Source organism: Ictalurus furcatus, chromosome 10 (assembly GCF_023375685.1).
Source record: "Ictalurus furcatus strain D&B chromosome 10, Billie_1.0, whole genome shotgun sequence".
NCBI lineage: Eukaryota > Metazoa > Chordata > Actinopteri > Siluriformes > Ictaluridae > Ictalurus > Ictalurus furcatus.
This window is the reverse complement of record NC_071264.1, coordinates 23,358,495-23,374,715: the sequence shown is the minus strand read 5'-3', so window position 1 is coordinate 23,374,715 and position 16,221 is coordinate 23,358,495. Positions and strand designations below refer to the sequence as shown.

The following is a 16,221-nucleotide window of genomic DNA, read 5'->3' as shown; positions in this document are numbered from 1 at the left end:
GCTGTAGCACATGCAAACACGCAGAGGCTGGGTGACTGCATGCCAGCCGCTCTTGGCTCCTGAAGGGAAGAGCTGAACAGAGGTAGGTAGAAGCAGAGATGTAGTAAATCTAGATGACATCTTAGTTGCCAAATACGTTCATCCGTCAGTGCTCCATCAGCAGGGGCGGGAATTACTCATAAGCAATTCATGTCGATGGCGAGATACAGCACTGCACTACTAATCTTACCTAACATCACAATCTACGATTAAAAACACTACCCATGTCGAGTAACCATCCTCACCCATCCTGACTTAACTGTATAAAGTCCCTTAGAAAATATAAACAAACACACTCTCCAGCTTTCTCTTAAATCCGAATGCTGCATTGTGCTGGCGTTTTCGCTCGGTCTTTGTAGACACTCCGATTTCAATTCCACTCCACCAACATGGACCACCAAGAGGATGGCGCTTTCATGTGCATATCTTAGCCTGAAGCAGTGTCTAGGTTTCGCATATTTTTGGCTAGAAGCTGAAAGGCTCAAAGTGCGCTTGGAAACGACATGACGAAAACCAGTCTGGAACTTTTTCTAAAATAATCTTATAGGCAACTGCTGTATGCTGAAAATTGTCTAAATTTCCGGTAAACTGTTGGTTGATACGCACCTGCTAGTCTAATTAAACACTGACATAAGTAGCACAGCGGAGAGCAGACTTGGGTCTGACATTAAGGTCTATCAATCTTTCTATCTGATGAGCTACATCTGTTAACAACCCAGCGCTCAGGAACTTTCCATCAGTGGAACCAGGATGGATTTTACTTCCTTAAGCACGATTCCAGATAACTTTTTTGTTCCTTTTGTTGATACTTTTTCCTGTGGAGCATAAACTAACCTGGCTATATTCACATTATGAAGTTTCTGGCGCAATTATGTTCACATTCATAAGAGCAAGTGCCCCATATCGGTCTTTAACGTGAAAGCTGGTGTTCCCCGAAACATCCCGCATGTGCACATCGATTTCTCAGGTAATTGCTTCAAACACTGCTGTTTTGGTAAATTCCTTTCAGCTTGAACTGATTCCCCAAATATAAAGTAAATGACTGATTTCCCCATGCTTCTACTGAATAGTCGACACTGGATGATGATGACCGTGATATGTGCATGCACATTCGGGATACAGCCTCATAATACAAAATTGCGCTGTGTGTGCATATGTCCACTGTTTGCGTGTCACGGGTGTAAGAAGCTGCGAATACGTTAACCACATTCACACGATGAAGCTGTGACCGGTCATCACACTCTATGCTGATGAAGCAAATGATATACATATGTGCAGTAATATGTGCTGCTGTTGAAATGCAAAGTAGGAAAAGGGTAGATCAAACAGTTCCAAAATGATAGTTCATAAAACAAAAAATTTATTTAAAAAATTAACCAGGAAAAAAAAGGGAAAGACGACTCACATCATATCGGGGCAGTTGTCAGGTTTGTCTAGCAGACCTCCCTCCATGACGAAGCGCAGAACCTGCTCGTTGGACATACCCTGATAGGGCTGCTCTGCCAAGGTGGCTATCTCCCATAACACCACACCAAAAGACCTAGAGAGAGAGAGAGAGAGAGAGAGAGAGAGAGAGAGAACGAGAGAAAACGAGAGAGAGAACGAGAGAAACAGAGAATGAGAGAGAAAACGAGAGACAGAAAACGAGAACGAGAGACAGAGAATGAGAGAGAGAAAACGAGAGCGAGAACGAGAGAGAGACAGAATGAGAGAGAGAGAAAATGAGAGCGAGAACGAGAGAGAGACAGAGAATGAGAGAGAGAAAACGAGAGAAAACGAGAGCGAGAACGAGAGAGAGACAGAATGAGAGAGAGAGAGAAAATGAGAGCGAGAACGAGAGAGACAGAGAATGAGAGAGACAGAAAACGAGAGCGAGAATGAGAGAGAACGAGAGAGAACGAGAGAGAGAGACAGAGAATGAGAGAGAGAGAGAGAGAGAGAGAGACAGGCAGAGAAAGAGAGAGAGAGGCAGAGAGGGGTTGGGGTTAACACACACACAGCTACATTATGGCTGCTCAACTTTGGAGCAACTATGACAGAGCAATAACAATAACGTGCTGTTTTAGTGTACAATCCACAGTAATGTGAACCACATAATGATGCACAATGATTATACTGCTTTTACAACACCACTTTAACATCCCCATGCATGGGATGCAGAGTCTGGTTTACTTTTTGTCCTATTAGTGTTGCCCCGATCTTAATCTGAGAAACTCTGTAAGTACATACATATGAACAAATCTTTACATAATGTCTGATGCCAGTTACTCACTTCATCAGCAGCTGGTCTGATCACTGACACTACCATGGCTACTTTTCTGGTTGGAAATGAAATATAATGAAATGACAACAACTGAACATAAATGATAAATAAATAGGATTCTCTCCTGACCACTAGACATGCGAGATCTTCCACTTAAACACCAGTAGGAAAAAAGCAGGTCTAAGCAGTTATATGAGAACAAACAGGATGTGGAGGAATACAGTTCAGATCAGCTGCGAATATTACGCTGAAAACCCAGACGGATTTCTCATGCAGGTTTCCACAGAAACTCTGTCAGATGAGACTCACACAAGGTTAATGCTTCTACCTCATGTCCACTGTGATGAGGCTGGCTTGCCAACTCTGCTTGAAACATTTAGGGGGAAGTCCCCTTCATTTCCTCCCACATATTTTATAATGAAAATAAAGAAAGAAAGAAATAAAGAAATGTGTTTCTGTGCAATTTGTGCATGCTTCTGTTCATCTGTATGACTTTTGCCCAATGTAGTTCAGTTTATAGGTGTAACCCTTTAAAACAAATGTTGTAGAGCTGCATAATTAATCCCATTTTAATCAGCACAATTTTTGGGTTTCTTTGGGAACCCCAATTCCGAAAAAGTTGGGACAGTATGGAAAATGCTTGTAAATGTACTTTGACTTGTATTTCAACAAACAAACAAAAAAATGTATAAAGAAAAGGTATTGGATGTTTGACCTAATCAACCGCATAGTTTTTTGAAAATAAATGTTTATTTTGAAATTGATGTATGTAACACATTCCAAAAAAGTTGGGACGGGGCAATTTAGGACCAATAGCGATGTGCCAAGTTGAAATAAGGTGATGTGAAACAGGTGAGCCAATTGTCTAATCTGGTCAAATCTAAAAGGAATCTGGTCAAATCTCGGTGCGTAAAGGGCAAACTGGAAACCACTTCTGAAGGCAGGTGATCTCTGTTCTCTCAGACGTCACTGTCTTAAAAAGTCATGAGTCTGTAATGGATATCCTGACAGGGGCTCGGGCATACTTTGGTAAACCTTTGTCAGTCAACACTATTTGCAGCTGTATCCACAGAGGCAAGTTAAGGCTTTACTATGCAAAGCAGAAGCCATATATCAACACTGTCCAGAAGCACCGCCGACTTCTCTGGGCTTGGTCTCATCTGAGACGGACAGTAGCACAGTGGAATCGTGTTTTGTGGTCTGACGAGTCAACATTTCAAATAGTTTTTGGACAAAACAGCCGTCGTGTTCTCTGGACCAAAGAGGAAAAGGACCATCCAAGCTGTTATCAGCGTCAGGTCCAAAAGCCAGCGTCTGTCATGGTATGGGGTGTTTCAGTGCCGTTGGCATGGGTAACTTGCACATCTGTGAGGGCATCATTAATGCAGAAAGATATGTACACATTTTGGAGCAACATATGCTGCCATCCAGAGCAGGACAACGCCAAACCACATTCTGTCTGGATTACGAGCGCATGGTTGCATAAGCAGAGAGCGCGGGTGCTAGCATGGCCTGCCTGCAGTCCTGACCTGCCTCTGATTGAGAATGTGTGGCGCATTATGAAGTGCAAAATAAGGTAATGAAGCCCCGTACAGTTGTGCAGCTGAAGAAATGCATAATGGATGAATGGGGGAAAATTCCGCTTGCTAAACTGAACCAACTGGTGTCTTCACTCAGTGACCAAACACTTAATGAGTGTTATTAAAGGAAAAGGTGATGTTACACAGGGGTAAACAGTCGACTGTCCCAACTTTTTGAGTGTGTTGCAGTCATCAGATTTGAAATGAGTGTATATTTTCAAAAATAAACTAAATTTACAAAGTAAAACACCAAATAATATGTTTTCAGTATAGTACAGGGTGAAGTGAATTTTCAAATGACTCTTTTTGCATTTTCCATACTGTCCCAACTTTTTTGGAATTGGGGTTGTACAACAGCATTGTTGAACTGTCTGAGCTGATTAGTCAGAAGGTGTTGATTTTATACAACAGCACCTCTACTCACTGGTTTATATAGACAGGTACTTGTTCTAATTATCATTTCTATAGTAACCACTTACAAAGGGACCTATACTACAGTTCTTAAACATAATCTAAGACTCAAATGGATTAAAAACATGCTGCTTATTTAGCAAAGGATAATAGTAGGTGTGGTGGAGCCTTTATTCAGCATTTACAGAAGGAATCTCCAGTTTCGGTGCTTTTTAACAGTTAGAGGAAAAGCTGCTCCTTCAGGTTTTCCGCTATGGGAAAGTCTTCGGGACTGAGGGTTTGCAGTTTCTTGGCAACATATTAAGCTGCATTTTATGTCTTACGACTTATTAAAAAGTGAGCAAACGACTGTTCACTGATGCTCCACAATATTAAATGCAACTATAAAAAAGTACAATGTGTTGTTCTTTACTTAATATAAATGACAACTGCTGGCAAACTGATGTGGTATAAGAGGAATAAAACAATTTTGGTGAAAAGTTGCTATTGGAAAAATAATGCACTGTGGGATGGTAACAGCCCGGATAGCTGTAATACTGATGAGCTAATATTGACTAAAATCCCCAAGTCATCATGGTTTTTATTGACAATGTTAATAAATCATGAGCTCCCAATTAATATATATTTTTAACTGCTTATCCGGCTGCATATTAGAGATGGTTATATCCTTAATTCTGTTTAAAAGGAGTCTGTTTTTGGCATTTTAAAGACTATACTGGCTACTGAACAGTTTTAATTAAAAGATTTGTTTGTTTGAAGGAATATAAGCTTATACAGTAAACACTGTTTCCTTGATTTTAGTACAGTATCATGACGTACATACATTTCCAAAATGGCAATAAAGCATGCGATTCTTCTACATATTCACAGTTGTTAGGCATACTTAGTAGACATAAATTTTGGAGAATTCATTTCTATAAAAACATGTACTCAATCAAAACAAAACTCAGACAGTATTAGTGACTGTGTGTGTGTGTGTGTGTGTGTGTGTGTGTGTGTGTGTGTGTGTGCCTGCCACAACGGCAAAACTCATACACTAGAACCATTGCTGAAAAGTAAATGTATGGAATGGAAGCTTACCACACGTCAGACATGGTGGTGAAGACGCCGTCTTTGAGGGATTCGGGAGACATCCAGCGCACAGGCAGCAAGCCCTTCCCACCCTTTCTGTAGTAATCCGTCTCGTAAATGTCTCGCGTCATGCCAAAATCTACAAAGCCAGGACAAATGAGGTGAGATTCCACAATTTCTATATAGCAAAGCCTGTTGGGCAGCCAAACAAAACATGGAGCTTATAAGCTTACGTTTGCACAAAGCTTACTGATTGATAGCAAAAAAGAATCTGAGCACGGCTCGGCCAGACAACCAGATTCATTTGAACTGACTGAATATAAATAAAAAACACATCTGAAGCAGATGTCGCTGCCTAGTTAGAGTGTATACATATTCATTAAAACCTCTGTTTTTCCATTCCACTAGATCACGGTGAAAAAAAGATTCTGAAACTACCTCCAATTTTGACAGTGAAGTCTTCAGCCACCATGCAATTTCTGGCTGCCAAGTCTCGGTGGACAAACTTGTTAGCATTAAGGTATGCCATGCCGTCTGCAATCTCTCCTGCCATCTGAATCATTTTCTTCAGCGGGGGCAAAGGCAGGCTCGATGTGTTCTGAGGATGAGAATTTTTTTTAAAACCCTTTTTAAAATAGTTTTTTGTATAATTGTGTTAATATTAGACTGTTTAATTAATTTCACGAATTTAATTAATTTGAATTGAAAAACCACAAATCAATAAAACGATCACATTTTTATTGAAATTAATACACCAAAACATAAACAATATTAAATATATGATTCTTCATGCACTTCTGTAACAATCAAATTGAACAGATTTATTTTATCCAATTATCCAAATAATTTAACTTTATCAATAAAGATATGCAAATCTGCAGTCAAGTAATGAACTCAGCAGCTTTAGGCTAGCATCCTGCAAATACAAAAAAGTTTAAACATGCTATACAATCGATTTAACGAAAACAACAGGCAAAACACAGAATGGCAGAAGGCCTCTATTCTGTTGTTGTTTTGCTGTACTCTGCATATTGAATGGGATGTCGTGTTTTAAGATAAGAGAGAATACTTTATTAATACCCAGATGGAGATATCTTAAAACACGACATCCCATTCAATGTGCAGAGTACAGCAAAACAACAACAGGTGTTTCAGGTGGTGAATGAGCATGGCGGCATATATTTTCGGCCTTTCTTCTCTTTCAGCCAAACATCGAAATGCTATTTTCAGTGGCTGAAATTTCGGTGCATCCATAATTATTTTGGGGTTTTTTTTTATTGATTGACAGCCCTAATGCATAACCTGTTAGATAGCTAGCTAAATTTAACTCTGACAGAAAGGGGAAAAAGGGTTGCTCCATTGTGATCTCACAGCAGATCGTGGGCTCAATATAGGGGTTTAACAGAAACAGGAATTTGAAAACACTGGGATCCAAAATTTGCAGAAAGTTCACCTTGATGGCTCGTAGTGTGCGTAGATAACTCTTCAGATCGCCCTGTGTCATCAGCTCCATAATGACTAGAGTGGGCTGTCCCTGAGAGACCACGCCAAGGAGACGCACCTGCACAGATCACCACATTAATTTATATAAACAAAAAACAACAACAAACAAACAAACAAAAAAAGATAGCTTAAAACAAAAACAAAAAAGGTCAACATAATTCAACAAACAGATCAGTGAGTCAACAAAAATAATCATAAACAAACACGTTATTATCCCGCGTACCACATGGTGACAGTTGAACTCCTTCATGACAGAGGCTTCGTTGAGGAACTCGATGCGCTCGTGCATGCTGGCGGACTCGTTAACTGTTTTGATGGCCACCCGGGTTTCAGGCTCATCCTTGACGACACCCTTGGCGATGCCCTCATACACCATGCCAAAGGAGCCCTGGCCTAACTCTCTGCTCATGGTGATCTTTTCCCGTGCTACCTCCCATTCATCAGGGACGTACACTGGCAAAGGAAAGCAGAAATCAATCTAACCCGGATTCAGCATTTACTCGGGCGTTAAAGCAGTATTTCAGCTCGAATGGATTCGAATAAACAAGACGGTTTACATCTCTCTTGTATGAGGCTAATGCTGCTAACAAATAAGGGAAGTCTACTGTATAGCTTCCAGATAAGCACTATACAAACCACATGACTAAATCATCACACTCGCCTCAGATCAGGACGAATTGCTCGGCACGTCTTTATGAGACATGGTAATAGACAGTTTTATCGATTTGTTAGTTGCATTAGCCCCAAAGCTCCAGTGCACAACTGAAGTACAAGCCTTCAGACAACACACGAATTGGCTGGGCTAAGTAGAAAATTGTGCGAATTTAGTCTGTAGCCAAAAGTATTCCTTTAAGACCTACGGCACACGTCAAATATTGGTAATATCTGAAAATAAAGCAATAAAGTATAATCCTCTCCTGAGTAAAGCATTGCATAACAGATCCCACACTAGGACACATTCTCACAACAGGAAAAAACAAGTCTGAGAAAAGGTTTATTATGGACTGATATTGCGTGCGCGCACTAACACAAAGCTCTTGGTTACTGTACTCTCCTAATGATACACAGTATGGCTAAAAGTTTGTGGACACATGACCATCCAGATTTACTCCACTCTTCTGGGAAGGCTTTCCAGTAGATTTTGGAACGAGGCTGTGAGGATGTGCCCATTTAGCCAGAAGAGCATTAGCGTGTGCAGGCGTCTAAGGTGTCCGCATACTTGTGGCCATATAGTGTATAATTTCGGTTTAGAATTCCATTACTGTTTTCTCCATCAGTCCGTACTGCTTTAGATCGCACTCACCTTCAGTCGCACTGAGGTACTCTGGGTTGACTGAGGCGTATAAGACTCCATTTCCTAGCCTGTCACTGTTCCTATGGATTCCAAAAGAACATTTCTCATTCGGCAAAAGCCACATTAAATACATTTAACAGTATTTTCTAAACAATTGCTCTGGTTTTTCCCCCCGATGAGCTAGCCTAATAAAACTGCACCTCAGACTACCCCCGTATAAAAAGAAAAAGCAGACGGCGGTGTTTCAGACAAACCCTTGAAGCTTGCACTAAAAGTGTAAAAAACCAAAAAAAAACCCACCACCATCCCAAACAAACAAACGCAAACAAACAAACCCCCCCCCCCCCGCTCTTCATTAGTTCCGCTCCATTAAACATTATCAGTGGAAAGAAAAGTACAACCAGACTTCTTTAAGCTTCGATTAAAAATAGTGTTACTGCTAATTGCAAAACGTAAAGTCTTATAGCAACCCATAAATTACATACCTCTTCTTATTGAGCACAAACATGGTCACTGCAACGAACACGATCAGCACAATGGGGATGAACATTAAGTAGAGGAGGTTCTCATAGCCTGCATTTACAGAAGCAAAAGGAAGACAATGTTATTCTATTTGGGGTCTTGGAACATTTCTATTGAGTGCTAGAGGAGGTCATACACGACACTACAATTACACGAAACCCTGCAGTTATGTGTAATCCAACTGGAGAAAACAGTCCTGTTTACAAAGCATGGAAGGTGGTCCTGTTGTGAAAATGACCATCCGGATTACTTACGTTCAGCCTGTGGGATGTAGAAGACTACAGGGTTCGTCCACGAGCCATTTCTAGCCAGTGAGGTGGCCCTCACGCGGACCGAATAGTTACCAGGACCGAGGTTAGTGAGCCGAACACCGTGATGCTCCTTATAGTGTTGACGGGACACACACTCGTGCTTCTCCAGCTGACGCACAACACAGTCATGCAAAACAATCATTGGTTATGATTAATATCATCTGAAATATTATATTTGTGTTTTATGTCAAAATGATTGACTTCACATTAAATGACAAACTGAAATTAGCAACATTACTCAAGCATGTCTTTATTGAGAGAGCAAAATTGAAAATTAGTGAGATGTGCCATATCTCTCTCTGTGTGTGTGTGTGTGTGTGTGTGTGTGTGTGTGTGTATTTGTGACTGCTCTATTACATTGGGGACACCCTTTCGTAAACAAAACCTCCTACTCTTCTGGAAAAACAACGTCCCGAGCTTACAAAACCTTGTTTTGGGCATTTCCCAGAAATAATAACTAAACACGAACCAGTGCTTACAGATAATAGCATGTGAAAATGGAGGAACTGAGTACCTCGCCTCCCAGATGGAACTGGATCTCGTAGAGCAGGATGAGGCCATTGGGTTGTGCTGGTTCAGGCCATTTCATTATCACAGAGTCATCCACATTATGCCACGTCACTTTGTCTGGGATGTCATCAGCTTTGTCTAGGAGAGGCAGAACAGAACACACTCATCAACGTAATACACAGTGTAGTGAATGAAAGGGACTATTCCTCAGTTTTGATACTGAATGAAACAATGCCAATTGTAGGAATACAAATTTAAGAGTTACTGTTTTCCTATATCTGCATAGCATCTGCTGAATGATTATAACGAGCAAAGGACGTTTCTGACAGTTCCTGTTCTCTTTACTGTCAGTCAAACGAGAACGTTAACTGAGGCTATAACCTTTTTGTCTGTGATGGTTCTCGGTGCCCCCGCCCCATTCCTTGGGCGGCTGTGGCTCAGGTGGTAGAGCGGGTTGTCCACTAATCGTAGGGTTGGCGGTTCGATTCCTGGCCCACGTCACTCCACATGCCGAAATGTCCTTGGGCAAGACACTGAACCCCAAGTTGCTCCCGATGGGAAGCTAGCGCCTTGCATGGCAGCTCTGCTACCACTGGTGTGTGTGTGTGTGTGTGTGTTGAATGGGTGAATGAGACACAGAGTAAAGCGCTTTGGATAAAAGTGCAGACCATTTAAAAAAAATTGTTCATGATCATCACTACCTGAGGTGTGGACTTTTCTTTATCTCTATAATAATGAAGTGTCTGCTGATTGGATCAGGGCTGATGAAACTACGGAGTCTGGGGCGGGTTCCTAGAACCGCATACTTCCTTTGTGTACTTTGTTTAAGGTCGTCACCTGAGAGCTTTTGTGCCCCCTAAAAACTTCAACCTACAGATCGCTTGTTTAGACTTGCTGACTGCGGCTCAATGCATCACTCTGTCAATAAAGAATCCTGCTGAAGATATATCTCCTGGTCTTCGCTTCTGCATTTGCAACACAACGTAACTTTTGAGCAGGATGAGCATGTGTAAGTCACTTCTCCTGGTAAACCACACACAGATAAAAACATTAATTACGACGTGGTGTTTACGTTTCTCTCACCTGCTGGTTCGGTGCGGGGGAAGGAGAAGGCAGGTGCGCTGCACTGCTGGATCTCCTCGTTGCAAGCGTGCAGGTCGATGCGGTACACAGTGAATGGCTTTAGGCCTTGAATTTCGACGCTCGTTTCTTCCACCTTTCTCTCATGAAACTCTCGTGTACGTGGCTCTGGGGCTGAGGAGTTTACCTCACCTAGGCTCCCGCTGTCACCGAGCAGTGCGTGTAGGAAGGTGGAGTTGGCCTCTCCGAATATGTCCCTGCGGTGACGAAGGCTCGGTCTGAAAGGAAAAATGATGAAAGGCAGAGGTAGGGGTGGGAAGTCAAAATTGTATACCGCTATCACCCCCTCCCCCCAGATAGTATACGGTACCATGTACATCATGGCACTCTGCTGGTGCTCATCCATTTTGTGTCTGGCTGCAACTCCAAAGAAATGTAGGCAGGATTTTGCAACCCTTCTTTCTGCTCCCCCCCTACAGCAACCTGAAAACTCTTTGACTGTGTAATCCACTTCAGATGTAAACACATTACAGTGCTACATCTGCTGCCGCCCCGAGCATGTTTGTAACTTTGACGGCTTTCCAATGCACAGAAAAACATGACATTGCTGAACAGAACTAAGCTAAACAACTATCTGCTGCACACTGTTGCACTAGTTAGATTATATATTTTTGCTCCATATGCCACTTTTCCTCGCAGCCTCTCTGACAATGTGAGAAACTGCATTTGCAATTTAGATGAACTTTGACAAAAACTATACTGATAGGATGCCCTATTCAAGCAGAGAGTGGTTTTTATCTTGAGTGATCAGAAGTGGCATATTAACACATTAAAACATGTTTGTGGGTGTATGCGTGTGTGATGGCCAAAAAAAAAATGGGGTGTCAGCCGCCTGGCTGTTCTAATCCTCTCCAAGGGCGCGAGTCACTCGTTTTTTTGCCAAAGCAAGCACGGGCTCTGTCCTCAGATGATCTGGCAAGGATGCTACCTCCCCCTCCACACGTCCTCCATACACACACACACACGCACACACAAACACAAACCGCCACAGCTGGTTTCCATTCCTTTAAACTCTCTCACACTGGAGTGCTTTGTCACTGCAATGCATACGAACACCGAGTGTTTCTCACGCCTGCTGGACGTTCACGTCCCAGGCTAGTGTACCACAACCATCTGTCTGATTCAACTCAACTGAGATCAACAAGATCTCCTTTTCTCCGGTTCCGCTTTTCACTCTGCCAGGCCCAAACATACACGTTGATTCATTTTTACTCTCTCCGTCATTCATTTTCTCGTCTCCAGATCAACCTCAGGCAGTTTCTCCCCCTTTCATCTGCTTTTCCTCCGCTTCCTCCACTCAGCCTCTGCATCTTTCTCTCCCTCTCCAACTTCAGGTCCCTAGCTGGCCCCCTGCCTGTGGAGCGGCAGTCGTTGATCAGACCCGCTCTCCAGCTGGAGGGGATATTCCCTTTATTTCATCGCTATTCCAGATGGCATTACTGTGCATTTCCTGGCAGCCGGTACAGGCAGAGATGTGTTGTGGGGTTTGGGGGGACTGCAACTGAAAGGATATGATTTCCTCTGCTCTCAATCTCCCTCTTCTTCTCAGGAATTCTAAACTTGAGGCACTGAGTGCTAGCGGAATTGCAGACATATTTTGTAATCGCCCGACAATGACTAGCATGGAGAGAAAGAGATGAGACAGACAAGACTCTACACTGACAATGTAACGTAGAGATTCAGAAGTAGCCCTGTATCCTCGATGCTTTTCGAGTGTTGCATCACTTACAGACATAAACATGTACTTCACCAGAACCAGCTAAGCTCTAGACCAGAGAATTAAAGGGAATGCACAATGATTCATAAATGTGTGCGAGAGAGCGTGTTCGTTTGTCCACCAGCCTATACACAGCTGGCAGGTAATGTGATGCAGATGTGGTCCCTCATTAAAGCCCAGAGCACTCCGTGTACTAGTCCTCATACATCAAAAAGCACATTCAAGTGGCTAATTCTCCATTTATTTAGCATAATCTACATCAGGGTGGATAAATCAGTAGCATAAGATTAACAACCAAAAAACCCTATACCTTATGAAAACAAAAACTTAATACTTACACACAAAAAATCCATATGACAGTAAGATATCACTCTTATGGGGTGCCGTTTCACGGCTGACCCTGCGCTCTGACCCCCACTTCCTAACAAGCTGGGATATGCAAAGAAAAGTATTGCCCTGTACTATAAGGTACACAGTCCCCTTCCAAAGTATTGGAAAATAGCAAGGACAATGTTTTTGTTTTTACTATACACAGAAGACAACTGGGTTTGAGATCAAAAGATGAATATGAGACAATAGAGCAGAATTCAGATTTCATTTCCTGACGTTTACATCTAGATTTGTTAAAAAACTTTTTGCTACTGCTACTAACATGTGGCCAACAGGCGTGACTTCTTGTCCTGTTAGATAGATTTATAACTCTGAAGGTCTACTCTTGGTTTGAGCCCTGGGTTTTTGCCTCTGAAGATTGCATTTGCTGTTAATAAAGGATAAACCAAGATAAAGACCAGAGAGCTGTCTATGGGAGAAATGCGAGCCATAAATCTTTACTGTCTGTAATATCAGGTTAAAACATCAACCAGTGATTAAATTAAGCCTGCTGAGGACCAGGTAGATGTTAGTGTGTTATGCTGATAGCTATTATTATTATTATTATTGGTGGATCAGGGAGCAGCACATACACTATCATGGCCAAAAGTTTGTTGAGACCTCAACATCACACCCATATGTGCTTATTTAACATTTCATTACAGATATTGTCCCCATTTGTTGTTATAATAACCTCAACTCTTCTGGAAAGGCTTTCCACTAGATTTTAACTCAATCTAAATAAATATCTAAATAAATGATGCTCACACTCTTTATAACACACTTAGCACTGGTTGACTTTGTAGCATACAGTTAGAAGAGAAATGATTTATAAAATCACACTATCTGGTGTCACCCAGACGAGCTCCCTTTGGAGTCTGGTTCCTCTCAAGGCTTCTTCTTCTTGTCGTCTCAGGGAGTTTTATCTTGCCACCGTCACCTCTGGCTCGCTCATTGGGGACACATTTAAAATTAAAATCTTCTATCCGGATTCTATCTTCTATCCCTTATTAAATACAGCACTGCTAGTAGAATTTTGCAACATCAACCTACACAAAACTTCTAAAGTAACATGATATATTTTTGCCATATAACCCATTCATACTATTAAGCTTACAGTAAGAAAGAGAAAGCCTGTATAGCAGGTTTACAACTGTCAGCTTACCCCAAGGTTCACTGGGTTCATACTCAATGCTAGTTTAATGCCAAGGAAAGTCAGGCAAATGACGCATAAATAACAACCATCCCAAGGTTGATCTGTCTTGTTGGGAACAAACAGGAAGGCTCTTGCGATAACTTTTGCCCTACTGTGACTGTGTCTAAGGACAAAACAACAGCCTGATAAGAAAAAACAAAATCATTTTTATTTCCAAAACCTACCTCGGCTGGAAGATGCTGTTATGGAGGAAGTCCTCAAAGGCTTTACGGTAGATGATGTCTTCCCTGTTCTTTTTGAGATCTAGTTCTGATTTAGGGCAGTGGCAGCAAAGGCTTTTGTTCTGCCCTGCTGAGTCTGAATTGGTAGGCTTCATGTTCCCGATGACGTCTGCCAGCCCTGTGGAGAATCTGATGGGAATCTTCAGCTCTGTGAAAAAACAGAAGAGGAAGATGTTCAGACATGAGAACCAATTACACAGAAAAAGACAATTCTTTATAGATACTAGGGCTGAACTGTGATGGCTGAAATGATAATCATGATGATTTCTCAATATTATCTTTGCTCAACATTAAAATAATTTATTGTAGTTATTAAGGCAATTTAGGAAGAAAGTCCTACTGTGCTTCATAAATATATATTCAATATATTTATAAACAATATTTTTTAAAATCACTGAATATCTAGAATAGAAAGAAAGGCTTTTCTTTCTACTTTTACATTACAAGTCCCAGATTTCGTACACTTTTCTGGCCACAACATTCAGGATCTTAAAGGCTGCACTCTGACTGGCTCTCTGCACTTGGCATGTGTATATACACAACGAGTGATACAATGAGCTTTTGGACCTAGATGACTCTATAGTCACTCTATATAGTCACTGGACTGTCAAAAGTTCATAGAATTGAGTCGTAAGAATTTATTTTAAAGTGTTTGTTTTGAACCAGCTATTAACAAGTATTCTCATACGTTTGCCAAAAGCAGTTGACTGATAAAACCTACCACAAATGCGAATGCTTTTTTGCGTGACTATTCCTTAAATCCCAGCGACTACCTCTTAGGTGCTAAATACTAACACCAATAAAAGTGCAAATACATTCAAAAAGAAATATGCCACCCCATGATCTGATGATCATGATCACATTTAAAAATATGACTAGGGAGCCTGTGGTTTAATTTATGAGAACGAATAAAAAAAACTGGCATTTATCCAATTAGCGAACTTTAGCTAAGCTCAGCTGATTATGTTTAATTAATTGAGGAAGTCAAAACGTGATCATGATTAAAATACAGTGAAGTACAGAAACCTATTTCTTTATCAAGCCACTTAGATAAGTAGAGTCCGGTAAATAAAACTAATTCCTCAAAAGTACTGTATATGAAGTATAACACACAAACACACATATAGATATATACACAAATACATACATACATTATATATATATATATATATATATATATATATATATATATATATATATATATATATATATATATATACACACACATATACATACACACACACACGTATATATATATATATACATATATATATATATATATATATATATATATATATATATAGAGTATAAAAAACTGTTTTACACCAGACCTTTAGAGCAGTAGTTGTGCTGGTAGAGCTCACGGTCTTCTTCCAGCTGTTGCCAACGAAGTAGATAGTAGATGTGATTCCCGTTGGGAGAGACCGGAGGAGACCACTGAACCACCAGGCTTGTGGATGAGTTGGAGTAGGCACGGATATCAACAGGCATTGTAGGTACTAAAGGCATAAAGTTTTCAAGGGGGGGGGGGGGGGGTATGGGTGCGGGAAAGAAAGGAAAAAAAGGTTTCAAACATTACACTATTTCACAGACCGTTATGTCGTTTTGAAGAAGAGTTTGCATCCTCTCTTTACCTTTAGGCTTAGTGAGAATATAGACCAACTTGCTCTTGGCCCCCAGAACGTGCGTGTCTATGTCCTCCACTACCAAAGTTACAGTCTTCAAAAAGATGGCGTACTGCGTCACGGGTTTAAGGCCTGACAGAAGGACCTCGGGGTTTCTATTTTGGTCCTGCGGTGAGTCCACATCCACCATCATCCAGCTGTTGGACCCACAACCGTCCTGATCGTCAAACTCTGAGATGTTCTGAAAAGGCCTGTCACAGAATGGAACCATCATATAGACACCTTTACAGAAGTGAAAACGATTTAGTGTGTATAATAAAGCTATGTAAGGATTAAAACACCACAGGGCATGTGGTTTTAGGAAAATATTCACCGATGAGGTGGCGTGATGTGGCCGGACACAAAGCAGTGTTACTTCTACCACCACAA

General features: G+C 41.2%; 1 protein-coding gene across 1 annotated transcript in view; it reads right to left on the bottom strand.

Annotated features, from left to right (window-relative positions):
• Positions 1 to 16,221, bottom strand: part of igf1rb (insulin-like growth factor 1b receptor) — a 91,882-nt gene that overhangs the window by 10,556 nt on the left and 65,105 nt on the right. The window contains exons 8-20 of the mRNA XM_053635217.1: positions 15,802 to 16,043; positions 15,499 to 15,666; positions 14,111 to 14,315; positions 10,588 to 10,862; positions 9,509 to 9,642; positions 8,938 to 9,103; positions 8,647 to 8,734; positions 8,171 to 8,241; positions 7,091 to 7,320; positions 6,818 to 6,925; positions 5,803 to 5,962; positions 5,374 to 5,503; positions 1,445 to 1,579 (exon numbers count right to left, since the gene is read on the bottom strand). Coding sequence (XP_053491192.1) covers positions 1,445 to 1,579; positions 5,374 to 5,503; positions 5,803 to 5,962; positions 6,818 to 6,925; positions 7,091 to 7,320; positions 8,171 to 8,241; positions 8,647 to 8,734; positions 8,938 to 9,103; positions 9,509 to 9,642; positions 10,588 to 10,862; positions 14,111 to 14,315; positions 15,499 to 15,666; positions 15,802 to 16,043 — 2,112 coding nt within the window. The remainder of the gene's footprint in view (positions 1 to 1,444; positions 1,580 to 5,373; positions 5,504 to 5,802; positions 5,963 to 6,817; positions 6,926 to 7,090; positions 7,321 to 8,170; positions 8,242 to 8,646; positions 8,735 to 8,937; positions 9,104 to 9,508; positions 9,643 to 10,587; positions 10,863 to 14,110; positions 14,316 to 15,498; positions 15,667 to 15,801; positions 16,044 to 16,221) is intronic.